The 13,218-nt window shown below is 39.3% G+C and overlaps 1 protein-coding gene across 5 annotated transcripts in view; it reads right to left on the bottom strand.

Annotated features, from left to right (window-relative positions):
- Positions 1-7,803: 7,803 nt before the first annotated feature.
- PTH2R (parathyroid hormone 2 receptor) overlaps positions 7,804-13,218 on the bottom strand; it is a 133,884-nt gene continuing 128,469 nt past the window's right edge. For 3 of the 5 annotated variants that reach the window (XM_031936572.1, XM_031936573.1, XM_023217205.3), the window contains 2 exons: positions 11,633-11,674; positions 7,807-9,048 (listed from right to left, as the gene is read on the bottom strand). In XM_031936572.1, the coding sequence (XP_031792432.1) occupies positions 8,653-9,048; positions 11,633-11,674 (438 nt within the window). In that variant the 3' untranslated portion in view covers positions 7,807-8,652. Of the gene's footprint in view, positions 9,049-11,632; positions 11,675-13,218 lie in introns of all 5 variants that reach the window. The other 2 variants (XM_023217194.2, XM_031936574.1) reach the window with 2 other exon arrangements.

Here is a 13,218-nt window from a genome sequence, read left to right as displayed (position 1 = left end):
TGCTTATGTCTACTCCTTCCCAGATCACACTTCGTCATGAAACCTTGCAGTTCCCCAAGTGTACTAAATTCTCCCACACTTTCGTAGCTTCCAATCTAAATTTCAACTGCCTGGAACGTCTTCCTCACTTCCCCGCCTGCTCACTTCTTATCTCTTTTAGAGATTCCACTTTACCTCCCCCAGGAAGTCTTTTTACTCTATATCTAAACCAAGTTCCCCTCTTTTGCACCCTCATACCTGTCTTCTCTCGCAACAGTTTTTAAATTCAACTGTGAGCATTGCAAAGGTATGGAATCAGCCTAAGTGCCCATCGACCTATGAGTGGATAAAAAGTGTGGTATATATACCCACCATGGAATACACTTAGCCATAAAAAAAAGAATGGAATAATGTCTTTTGCAGCAACTTGAATGAACTGGACGCTATTGTCCTGAATGAAGTAACTCAGGAATGGAAAACCAAATAATGTTCTCACTTATAAGTGAGAGCTAAGCTATGTGTATGCAAAGGCATACAGAGTGACATAATGAACACTGGAGACTTCGAAGCGGGGAGGGAAGGAGGGACTTGGGAGAGGATAAACTACCTATTGGGTTCAATGTACACCGAAGGTCCCCAACCCCCAGGCGGACTAATACCGGTTCATGACCTGTTAGGAATTGGGCCTCACAGCAGGAGATGAACGACTGGCAAGTGAGCAAAGTTTCATCCATATTTACAGCCACTCCCTATAGCTCACATTACTGCCTGAGCTCCACCTCCTGTCAGAGCCCGGGCAGCATTAGATTTCATGGGAGTGCAAACCTTACTGTGAACTGTGCATTCGCGGGATCTAGGTTGTACGCTCCTTATGAAAATCGAATGCCTGATAATCTGTCACTGTTTCCCATCAACCCGAGATGGGATCGTCTAGTTGCAGGAAAAAAGCTCATGGTTTCCCTGATTCTACATTATGGTGAGGTGTATAATTATTTCACTATATATTACGATGTAATAATAATAGACTGAAATGAATAAATGTAACGTGCTTGAATCACCCTGAAGCCATCCCCCCATCCCTGATTTCAGTCAGTGGAAAAAATGTCTTCCACAAGACCGGTCCCTTGTGCCAAAAAGGTTGGGGACCACTGATGTACCGATGTACACTATTTGGGTAATGGGTACACTAAAAGCCCAGATTTCACCACTATACAATTCATCCATGTAACCAAAAACCACTTGTATCCCTAAAGCTATTGAAATTTTTTAAAAATTTAAATAAATAAATAAATTCAACTGTGAGCTTCTCGAGAGCAGTTGAATTTATAAATCAGACAGCATTCTGTTATTTCTGTGTCTTTTTTTTTTTTTTTTTTGAGACGGAGTCTGGCTTTGTCACCCAGGCTGGAGTGCAGTGGCCGGATCTCAACTCACTGCAAGCTCCGCCTCCCAGGTTTACACCATTCTCCTGCCTCAGCCTCCCGAGTAGCTGGGACTACAGGCGCCCGCCACCTCGCCCGGCTCGTTTTTTGTATTTTTTAGTAGAGACGGGGTTTCACCGTGTTAGCCAGGATGGTCTCGATCTCCTGACCGCGTGATCCGCCCGTCTCGGCCTCCCAAAGTGCTGGAATTACAGGCTTGAGCCACCGCGCCCGGCCATTTCTGTGTCTTAAACTTACAATTTTTAGTCACAGTTCAACAGGTGTGGATTAAACAAAAGAATAAATTGACATATCCCTGTTGCTCAGTTGGCAGTTTCAAAAATTATAAACATACAGCCTAACACTCTACAAAGAATAAATTCTCCACCTTACTTATCTCCGACTCTAATCAATAAATGTATATGTGTATGAAAATTATAATGAGAGGACAGTGGAATTATTGTAACTTTTATTTACAAAGAAAATCATGTAAAATAGACTGCATGATAGAAACTGATAACTTCACAAAGGGCAATTATCAAACAGGAAATCTGCAGAGAGGTATTTGTGATATGCTTGATGATATTACAACCAATGCAATAAAATTATAGGAGCTGAACTCTAAATATGACATTTTACCAACTACTTTTCAGTGTAATAGAAATTCAGCTAGAATAAAAATGGCATTCAAAAGATCTGGGAGGTGGGAGGTGGCAATGAAGTCTTACCAAAAAGAATTGTGATGAAGGGAAGATTCCTAAAGCTAAGGCCATAGACTAAACTTTCAGAGTTTATCATTTTTCCCCAAGGGCCTCAAAACCCTTACATTTAAATAAAACATTGCTAAATTCATCTAAGATCTAATATCATACAGACAAATTAAAACTGGAAAAATTATAGTGTAGTTACTGAATTTGAAAGAGGCAGAAGGCTTGGTATGGAAACAGCCAAAAATAAGTATTTGACATTTTCACATAAAAACGTTCAGTAATTTTTAGTTATTCTCAAATATAGAATAGATATTGTATATATTTATAAACTAAAGAATCTTGGTGTGTGATTTTTGTGATATGTCAGTTCAATCATACCAATATTTGACATGGAAAAACTCAAGTGGAATTGGACTATAGTATTCATGATTTACTAAATTTATTCCTAAACTGCTAAAGTGAGATTGTTAAAAATAAACTTCTTATTTTGGAATAGTTTTAGATTTATAGAAAAGTTGCAAAAATAGTACAGATTTTTTATATACCTGACCTCTAGTTTCCTTCATGGTTAACATTTTACATTACCATTATACATATGGCACATTGCTAACAATTAAACTCCATGCTTTATTTGGATATGCCAGTTTTAACATTAATATCTGCTTTCTGTCCCATCACCCACCTAAAGTAACAAATGTACTAAATCTAACATTTAGTTGTCATGTGTCGCCAGTCTCTTCTGACCTATGACAGCTTCTGAGTCCATCCCTTTTTTCTTTTTTTTCTTTTTTTTTTTTTCCTGAGACAGTCTCACTCTGTCGCCCAAGCTGGAGTACAGTGGTGAGATGTCGGCTCACTGCAACCTCCGCCTCCTGGGTTCAAGCGATTCTCCTGCCTCAGCCTCCTGAGTAACTGGGATTACAGGTGCCTGCTACCACGCCCAGCTAATTTTTGTATTTTTAGTAGAGATGGGGTTTCACTGTCTAGGTAAGGCTGGTCTTGAACTCCTAACCTCGTGATCTGCCAGCCTTGGCTTCCCAAAGTGCTGGGATTATAGGCATGAGCCACCATGCCCGGCCATCTATCCCCTTTTAATCCTGACCCTGACAGACTTCAGGAGTACTAATCAAGCATCCTCAATCTAAGTATGACCAACTGTCCCTCAATCTAAGTTTGTCTGAGTTTTTTATTTTTTTGTTTTGTTTTGTTTTCATTATTAAACCAAAATAAAATAAGATATTTTTTAAGGGAAATACCAGTTGTTTAAATGGTCGTATGTTAAGAAGTCATTTTACGTGGGCAAAAAAAAAAGCTGTGAAAAACTTCTTGGTGGGCCGGGCGCGGTGGCTCAAGCCTGTAATCCCAGCACTTTGGGAGGCCGAGACGGGCGGATCACGAGGTCAGGAGATCGAGACCATCCTGGCTAACACAGTGAAACCCTGTCTCTACTAAAATACAAAAAAATTAGCCGGGCGTGTTGGCGGGCGCCTGTAGTCCCAGCTACTCGGGAGGCTGAGGCAGGAGAATGGCGTGAACCCGGGAGGCAGAGCTTGCAGTGAGCTGAGATCAGGCCACTGCACTCCAGCCTGGGCGACAGAGCAAGACTCTGTCTCAAAAAAAAAAAAAAAAAAAAAAAAAAAAAAGAAAAACTTCTTGGTTTATTCTGCTCATAATCAGACCCCAAAACTAGATCCAACAAGATTAAATCAGGCATTGCAGTTTTTGAGGTACATGCAGATTTTAAGGACTTCTTATGATTTAGTAAGGCATTCTTTCCAAGTTACTCTGCCTTTGAAAATGTTGGATGCCCTGCTAGCCAATTGGAATGGAGATGGAAAAGAGTGCCTCCAGTGCCCCTGAAATTAAGCTGAACTGGGGGTGCCAGGCTTTTGCATGCTCAGTTTGGCATTTTTCTGAGGCACAGATTTCTGTTGCCACGGTCTGGGGAGGTCAAGCAGTGCAAACGTTGGAAATATCTTTGGTCAGCAAAAATCTACTGTATGTCCTAGAGATGGGAAAAAATGTGTGCAAATGACACCTTTATGTACTAATCTCGCTTTGTATTTCACCATTTAAATCGTTAATCAAATAAACCATATAAGCTCCCAAAATAAAAGTAGTTTTAATAGAGATTAGGTGTCTAAACAGGAATGGAATTTAAATGTTAATAGTATTAAAGTAAGAGTCAGTAAGGGATAAGAATGTTAGCCATTTTCCCCAGTTTCTGCACCATTTATAGATATTCCATTGCCCTGGGTAGTTATTATAATAGTGAATAAATGGAAACCTACATAAAATCTGTCTTTAAATGTGATACAGATGAGTAATTTAAAGACAAAGTTGTTCAAAGTTATTTTTACAACAATACGTGGGCAAATTTCCATGGTCTTACGACGCAGTTTAAGAACAGAATTCAGATTTTTATATCTAGTCATACATTTTGGATGGGGTTGAAAGGAGAATTTAGATTTAATGGTTACTTTTTATTCTTATAGTCACAAAATACTGGGAGATAAGAATGTTTATATCTAAAACTATAATTATGTAATTATTGATTTTCACATTCCCACAATTATAACAGCAAAATAGTTTAAATGCAATTTTACTATTTTCTTAATGATTTGGTTTATTATTGCACTTTTCATAAAGAAAGTAAAGATCACATAGGTGGGAGAATGCTCAGGGGCCTTGGAGTCAAACAGAACTGGGTTCAAATCCCAACTCAGACATTTTAATCTGCAGTAAGTCATCTAGCCTCTCTAATTGTTTCTACATTTTTGAAATGGGGATAATTGTGTGTTACAATCATTATGTGATAAAATATACCCAAAATATTATGCTCTAAAATAAAGCAGGTTACATTAATTGTTTTTCTATTTTATTCCTAAACAACCATAGGGAAGCCAATTTTTTAGCCTAGCACTTCTCTGGATGCACAGGTAAGAAATTTACTGAACAATTGATTTCCTGTGTGTCTTAGGGAGAGGACCTGAGACTTGAATAGTCAGAGCAAGTCTAAAGAGAGAAGAAAACTGATATCCAACCCATAAAATAAGATGCTTTAAACTCTTCAGAAAAGATGACAATGTCTTCCACAGATAAGTACTTCAGAGTGATGATTTAGAAAGTGAATCTTTGAATAGTGTGGTTGGTATGTACAGTATGAATACAGAAATTGTGATGGGTTTCCCTCTTAATAGGCTCATTTAAACAGAGTAACTGTTGATATGTCAAGCTACAATTAAATTCCAGTATACCTAAGGATATTTGGTTGCTTGATTTCATTAGTAAAAATATATAGATACCATTCCTCAACAATATTTTAAAAACGATTGCTTAGTTGTATATAAGTGCATCATCTAGATCAGAGGACACAGAACAAATGTGTCCAGAGCCCAGGCAGCTGGAGTTACATTTTATCCTGACAGTCACAAAATACTGCCCAGTGCCCACCTGGCCATAGTGGAGCTCTTGACCTGTCTGAATAGTTAGCCATCAGTCAACACCAGCTCATGGTTGTCTCATTAAATCCTCGAGTATTTTTGTAAGTCAGGAAGTGTAATTTATGAGAAATAGCTCATATTTTAAATGCTGGCAAGTAAATAATATATTTTCAAACCCCTTGGCAGAGCAAAGAAAATATAAGTATGAACTAAATTTAGCTCATGAGCCAGTAGTTTGCACCTTTGGATCTAGATTAGCCAATCCTCAATAACTGTCCAATATTTTATAAGAAAAATCAACAGACTGGCATAACTCATGGTCTGTGCGGTCTAATTGGATGCAGACATTATTAAAACCTAGAAGGAAAAAAACCTGTGCACAAAATAAGATTAAGCCAGGCACAGTGTAGTGCGCCTGTAGTCCCAGCTACATAGGAGGCTGAGGTGGAGTATCCCTTGAGCTCAGGAGTTTGAAACCAGCCTGGGCAGCATAGCAAAACCTCATCTTTGAGGGAGAGATTAAGAGCCCTAGCAACTAAGTTATTTGTTCCTTGAGAAATTAGATTATGCCTTGTTCTTTTTTGTGGGTCACACTTAACATAGTGTCTGTCCCATAATAAGCTCTAAGTAAACGTTTGTTGACTTAACAAGTAAATAAGCTTTAAGAAAAATCTTGGTAACTCTGAGGGCTTTATTATACTTGTTCATATAAAGAAATATTCTGTCTTCAAAGGCAGCAAGAAAACAGAAGAAAAGGAATAGTGATGTAGCCTTAGAATTTGGAGTTGGCTTGAAAAGCAAGAACTCTGTATTTTCTATATTATCAAAATACATCTATTCTAGTAATTTCTATAATACTGCAGTGACTAATGAGAGCTTTTATAATATAAAGGGGTAAAATGAGATTTAACTTAAAACAAGAACCTAAACCAAGTATTTATATGGAATTTTTATATTATAAAGTGCTTTCAACATGTGATTTCCCTTAACACAGAACATCGCTCTGAGCTAGACAGATATTGTCTTCATTTTAAAGATGGAAAAATTGAACTATACAGGAAGGTAAGTGATTTTATAAAGCCTTGCATAAAAATAGCAATATAACTTAATATCTGACTCAGCTCATGATGGTTCTCTCCTAACAGGGAGGTACCCTGGGGAACTAACAATATAGAATTGAATCAGGTGAATTACATATGCACAATGGTACCTTCCTAAACAGGAAGTGTGGAAATGGCCTCTGCTATGGCACAGAAGAGGAAGGAAAGAAAAAGCATGGAAGGGAGGTGTAATATTTTTCAAGAAGGTTTGTTGATATTGGAGAACTTTAGTCATCATGACACTACTTGCCTATTGGTTAAGTCATTCAGCAAAATGACATAGATCAGCTGGATCCATGTCATTTTATCTGGAAACATATTGTTCTGTGATTTTTTTTTTTTAATTTCCTAGGTGTACGTCTTCTCCACTAGAGTGGAAATTTTATGAGGATCAGAGGCTAAAACATACTACAGTGCAAGACTCCCAAGTACTCTCTATTCAGAATTCATTGAACTTTTTTTTTTTTTTTGAAACAGAGTCTTGCTCTGTTGCCCAGGCTGGAGTGCAGTGGCACAATCTCACCTTACTGCAACCTCCACCTCCTGGGTTCAAGTGATTCTCCTGCCTCAGTCTCCCAAGTAGCTGCGACTACAGGCATGTGCCACCACACCCGGCTAATTTTTTGTATTTTTAGTAGAGATGGAGTTTCACTGTGTTGGCCAGGATGGTCTTGATCGCCTGACCTCATGATACATCCACCTCAGCCTCCCAAAGTGCTGGGATTACAGGCGTGAGCCATCGCGCCCGGCCTTATTGAATTTTTGATGGGTGAATAGGCTACATATATACTAGTGACAATACAACATAATGATTAAGAATATGGGACTTAAAGTCAATAGACTTTGGGCAAGTTAACTCCACCCCTACAAGTCACACTGTCATCTGTAAAAGAGGCGACAGTAATAAGACTTACTGCATAAATTATAGTGAGGATTAAATAAATGCTTGTAAGAACCTAGCAGCATGCCTGCTGATACATAACATGCCCTCAATAAAAGTTTTCAAAACTGCAACATACTGAAATTTCAAGTTGAATAAAGTACAAAAGCTAAATGTTGATATGTGTACATTTACAGAAGGGAAGTTTGGTTGTTTCTCAAAAATAAAGTGAGATATTGAAAGAAAAATTTTTTAAAGTGATCCAAAATGTATTTTTAAAACAATTTTTTAATTGATCCCACATGCCATGTACAATGTAGTAATAGCTCAGACAAGAAAAAGATATAGATGCAGTGTGATTTGCTATCAAAATAAATTACAAACAAAATCAATGTGCAGATGGAAGCTAATAACTGAGGAAACCTTTCTACACAACGTGGTTTACAAAGAAGAAAGAGTGAAGACCTGAGGTCTGGCTGGTCACAAAGAGGACATTCAAAAGAAAGGATGTGTGAAATATTCTTTTTTGAAAAATTTTCCTTGTTCCTAGAAACATGTGTAATTGTTATAAATGCATTATTTTATCAATGTCCAGCCAACTAATTTTCCAGCAAGTACTTGTTCTTAGAACTTTTATCTTCCCACATATATTTTTAGATCCTAATTGCCCCTATGCACAGGCAAAATAAATGCAATGATAGAAGTACATTAAAGTAAGAAATAAGAGAATACTAGTTTCTAAAAGGAAACTGATACACACTAAATGATCTTCATTATATTTAGGATGATATATACGAGAGAAAGCTACCACCAAGCAATTGAAACTTTTTTCTACCCAAAAGTAGCAGAAAAAAAATGAACAATCACAGAGAAAATACCGTACATTAATTTAGTGGAAAACCTGATGCCAAGAGAAAGTAATAAACTACTCCACTGACAATTGCCTTTTCACGTCTTTAGTATTTACAGGAGCTGATTCATGGAGCCTAAAAACTTTCATTGAGTAACACCTTAACTCTGAATTTTCAGCCTTTGAATTCAGGCATAGGAATATCAGCCAAACCCTCTCACACAACCAGCCATTGGACCAGCCCATGAAAGTCAGCCACGAATGTCCATTCAGAGAACATCCTCAATTTCTCCTTGGCATCCTTTAGTGTCTGGGTTAAATTCCATAGGCCTGGAAGACTTCTCCATTAGAATATCATCTCCCTGCCTCCCACTACCTTCCTTGGTCTCCTCATGGAAAGAGTGTGGCAGGCAGTCCAGCTCTGAGTTACTCCAGACGTAGCCGGGTAAAGTGATGTGGCTGTCAGGCTGTCTGCTGGCAATCTTGGCAGCTTTGCCGGAGATAAGCACCATGCGTGTGCTGGCCGCCACCTGTGACTGGCTGCTGGTGCTGTGCGTCACAGTGGTGAGCACTGAGCCGCATCTGCGGCTGCCACATGGTGCTGTCCTTTTCCAGTCCACGGAGAGATTCCACCGACTCCACATCTTCTTCACCTCTGCCTGAACCTAAGCCACAAGAAACAGGTTGTGCATGAGAAATCCTAAAGGAGACCCTGCAGCCTTGATACAAGGAGGTTTGCCTTGATTTCAAAGACAGCAACAATCATTGATTGAGGTTCCTCTACATGCCAGGGACTTCATCTATGTATTTTCTCTCAACCGCAAAAAAAACCTCTGAGATAGGTGTTAGTTTTGGAGGTGAGCAAACTGAAGCTTAGAGAGAGGTAAAGAGACTTGTCCAAGATCAGAATTTGAATAGAAGTTTAAATGCAGCCAATAGAAATATCTGACATACGGGAGAGAAAAAGAAAAAAAGATTCTGGGTTGGAAGAGAAACTCAAGATAAACAGTGCCAGTGAGAACTTCAGAACTCCTGCTTGGCACATGACAAGCCCATTGGAACCCCTGCACTGAGACCCGCCCAAATTCAAGCATGGCTTCTAGCAGCACAACGTGGCTTCCCTAGGATGATCTCAGCCATTGATAGTCCTGCCTGAGAAAGCTCAGTGCTGCCAGGAGAATTTACTATTTACTGTAGCTAGCACACACCTGATGATAGGCCCACGACTCCCCTTTCTTAGGGCATTTACTAAAAAGGGCTCACAATTGTAAGTATGCAGCTCTTGTAATTCAGAAGCATCTCTCTCAAAGACCTGAGAGCCATCCCTTCAAAATATAATCATCAAGAGGGATAAGGCCTCTTGTCTCCCAGCCTCTGCGGGAAGATAGAATTCTAACTTAACTGCCTGCTTGGTAGCACAGCTGGCCTAAACATGTTGATACTGACCAAACATTTTTTCACTTCTCTGACTCTACTGAGCCCTTACACTCCACCTCCCTCATTCTCCCTTTAAAATGCCCAAATCACCTCTGTGTGAATTGGAATTGGGCTCAGCTCTTTCCCCTACTGTCAGCAGTTACTGAATAAAATCTGTTTTTACCACTTAAATTGCTGATGTCTTTGGCACCAGCTGAGGCTGAGCAATGGCATAGAAGGTACTCAATTTGAGATGTAACTGTCATGCTATCAATCTGCATCGGCAGCCTGAAGGAGTCAGAGTGAGAAAAGAAGGTTCGTGGATAGAAAAGCAGGCACGGCAAATGCGTTCTTAATAGGGTGGGGCTCTTATTTCCATTCCTACTACTGAAGATTCATTTCTACTTCAATTGCCACTTTTCAGAAAGGAGCTTATTTGGAATTTCCATGGGAAGCAGTGGAAACCTGATGTCACCTGAAACAACAAACTTCTATCTGTTCATCTTGGCAAAAAAAAATCAACACCTGACTGACAGAGCAGAAGCACCGTCATCTTGGACAAATGCCACCACTTTAAGTTCCAGCTCCCTTTCTAACCTCATGCATTTTGAGGAAATCCCTTCCTTTCTAACAACAAGCAGCCAGAAAGAGCAGACAGTAAAACGCTGGTAAGAAAGCTCAGGCACAGAGGAAGTAGGGAAAGTCTCTTGGGTAACCACCAAACTTCACAGTATACAATGGACTCCAGTAAAACAGTGGGTTTTAATAAGCCCATTCCTTTCCCTTTAGGTGCACTAAGATAGGGAAGCTAAAAGCAGACTCAGGGGGTGGGGGTAGGAGGGGGTGTGCAGGCAGCTGCAGGAAGATGTATAGGAAAAGACACACAAAAATTCACCCTCCCAGATAAGCAAGACAAAGAGACACAGAAGCACTCCAAGCCTGTTATAAGCTCTCCTGCCCTGAACCCTTAAAAACTCTTAGTCTGTAAGAGAGAAGGCTTTCTGACCTAACTTGGCCAGAAGCCCCTCCCAGGGTTATTCTCCAAAATAAATCTGTCTTTGACTGTTGAGTGTTTTTTGTGTTTCTTTCCTCTTTCTTTAACTCTTACACTGAACTACTTACCCCTCCTGCAAAATAAAGTAAGAACAATACAGAAGTAAGTCAGGAAACTAATTTAAGCTCTTTCTGCAAGTACTGGACTAGCATGCCACAACGTCCAAACCCTAAACATGGTCAGAAGCATCAGCGGATCTACCGCAATAAAAGTATCCAAGCACTTCTGGGGCCTGCAGCAAGCTTAAAATTTGAGAGAAGAAACATGGCAGCTCATCCAACAGCAGGGCATATTAAAAGTTACAAGGTAAAATGTATTATTATCTAGTGTAGTTACTTCTTTCCAGCCAACTCCTAAATGAACTGAAATTGTCCCACTATCATCTTATAGTTCAAAAAATATCAAAATTGTTGAAAGACTTTGTCCCAGGGGAACTTTTATTTGAGTTTTGTACAGAACTTGAAATGGAATAGAAGTATTAACTGGAATACAACGTTCACTGTCCATCCAAGTGTCTGTTTGTATTCCAACAAGGTTGCTTTTTAGTATCAGAGTCTACAGATGAGTTCACATTTAAAAGTGCTAGAAGAGGAAGACTTTAGGTTATTTACACTAATTTTTTCTTTTCCAAAATAATTTATGATTAAAATAGCTTCCTTCTCCTCACCCATTCCATCCTGTAAATCCTGGAAATTCTAAAGAGATTCAGGATACATTGTGATGGCCATTTACAAGCTGAAGTGAGACCTGTGGGATGTCCAAGGTTCCTACAAACCTACCTCTCCATTGCAGTAGCAGTAGATGATAGACACAAAGAAACCCTGCAGACAAAAGAGAATGTTAGCCCACTGCCAACTCACAAAACTCACAGCACTAAAGCATCTTGTGTCAAAATGTGTACATCCAAAAATTGTTTTTTATGATTCCTTCAGAGAATTATATACAAATTATTCTCTCCTAGTGTTTCCAAATCCTTAAGTTTACATTAAATTTGTTTGACGTCTTTTCTTGGTGTCAGCTGAACCAAATAAGTCGTTAAACATAAAACACTCCAAGACACACAAGGAATAGGTTTCTATGCTATTAGTTTCATTTATGTTGTGACCCATGGATCACATAATACCTGTCCTCTACTTGATAAAAGGAAGTTATAAGCTGTAAATGCTGAAAACTACAAACATAAAATACATGGTAAGAATACAAAGAAATCTTTTATTTCATTCATTCAAAAATATGTATTGAGCTTATGCAGTGTGGTAGATGTTCAGCATGACAGGGGCAGGGATAAACAATGTAAACAAGACAGACAAGTTCCCTGTTCTAGAAAGGAAGAGACATGGATAAAATATAAACAAATAGCACATGAGAAAAATGCAAAATGATAAGGGTTATGCAAGAAAAAATATGAGTGATTTTAAAAAGAGTAACATAGTGGATATATTAGACGAACTCAAAAAAAGCATCTATGAGAGTGATATTCAAGTGGGTTTAAGTGACAAGAACAAGCAGCCAGCTGTGAAAATATTTGGGGAAAAAGTAGTCTAGGCAAAGGGAATACAAGTGTGAGCCCTGGAGGCAGAGGTGAACTTAAGCAACAGAACATATGGAAGCAATACTGTGCCCTAACTTAATGGGCTACATGGAGGCCGGTGTGATACAGGGTGAGAGGCAGACAGGTTCCACGACATGCAGGGCTGTGTATGCCAAACAGCGGTATGTGAGTTTTAGTCCGACTGCAACTGGAAAACTTCGGGTATTTCTGGCAAGTATATGACATGATCAAATTTATATTCTTAAGATTCTCCAGACTATCATATGTGGACTAGCAAATGAGTAAGCAGGACAAAGAGTAATCCATGTGAGAGATGATGGTAATTATAGCTTCAAATAAGATAAAATGTGTGCCAGCAACCTCTTCCTCAGTTTTGTCTCCCCTCCCCACTCCTTTTTTCTCTTTCCTGCCTTCACCTTCTTTTATTTTTATTTATCTTCCATACACACAAGCAGAGTTCCTCATTCTTGTAGGTGTTATATATTTTACAGTAAGAAATTTCCTTATCTCTCTGTCCAGGCTTTTTTGTGGGAGGAGCAGCTCCAGACTGCTCCTGCTGTGAGCAGAGGATTAACCTGACCTCTACAGGACAGAAAAGCACAGGTACTATAGAGTATCGACCTTTCTGCCACCCCCGACTCCCCAGACAGGTGCACCAAAGCCAGAGAGAGGGCAGAGCAAAAGGTTGGAAAGGAAGAAAGGAAGAAAGAAAGAAAGAGAAAGAGAGAGAGAGAAAGAGAGAGAGAGGGAGAGGGGGGAGGGAGGGAGGAAGGAAGGAAGGAAGGAAGGAAGGAAGGAAGGAAGGAAGGAAGG

The sequence above is a fragment of the Piliocolobus tephrosceles genome, chromosome 11 (assembly GCF_002776525.5).
Source record: "Piliocolobus tephrosceles isolate RC106 chromosome 11, ASM277652v3, whole genome shotgun sequence".
Taxonomy (NCBI): domain Eukaryota; kingdom Metazoa; phylum Chordata; class Mammalia; order Primates; family Cercopithecidae; genus Piliocolobus; species Piliocolobus tephrosceles.
Note: the sequence above shows the minus strand (reverse complement) of the source record. Positions and strands in the feature narration are given on the sequence as shown.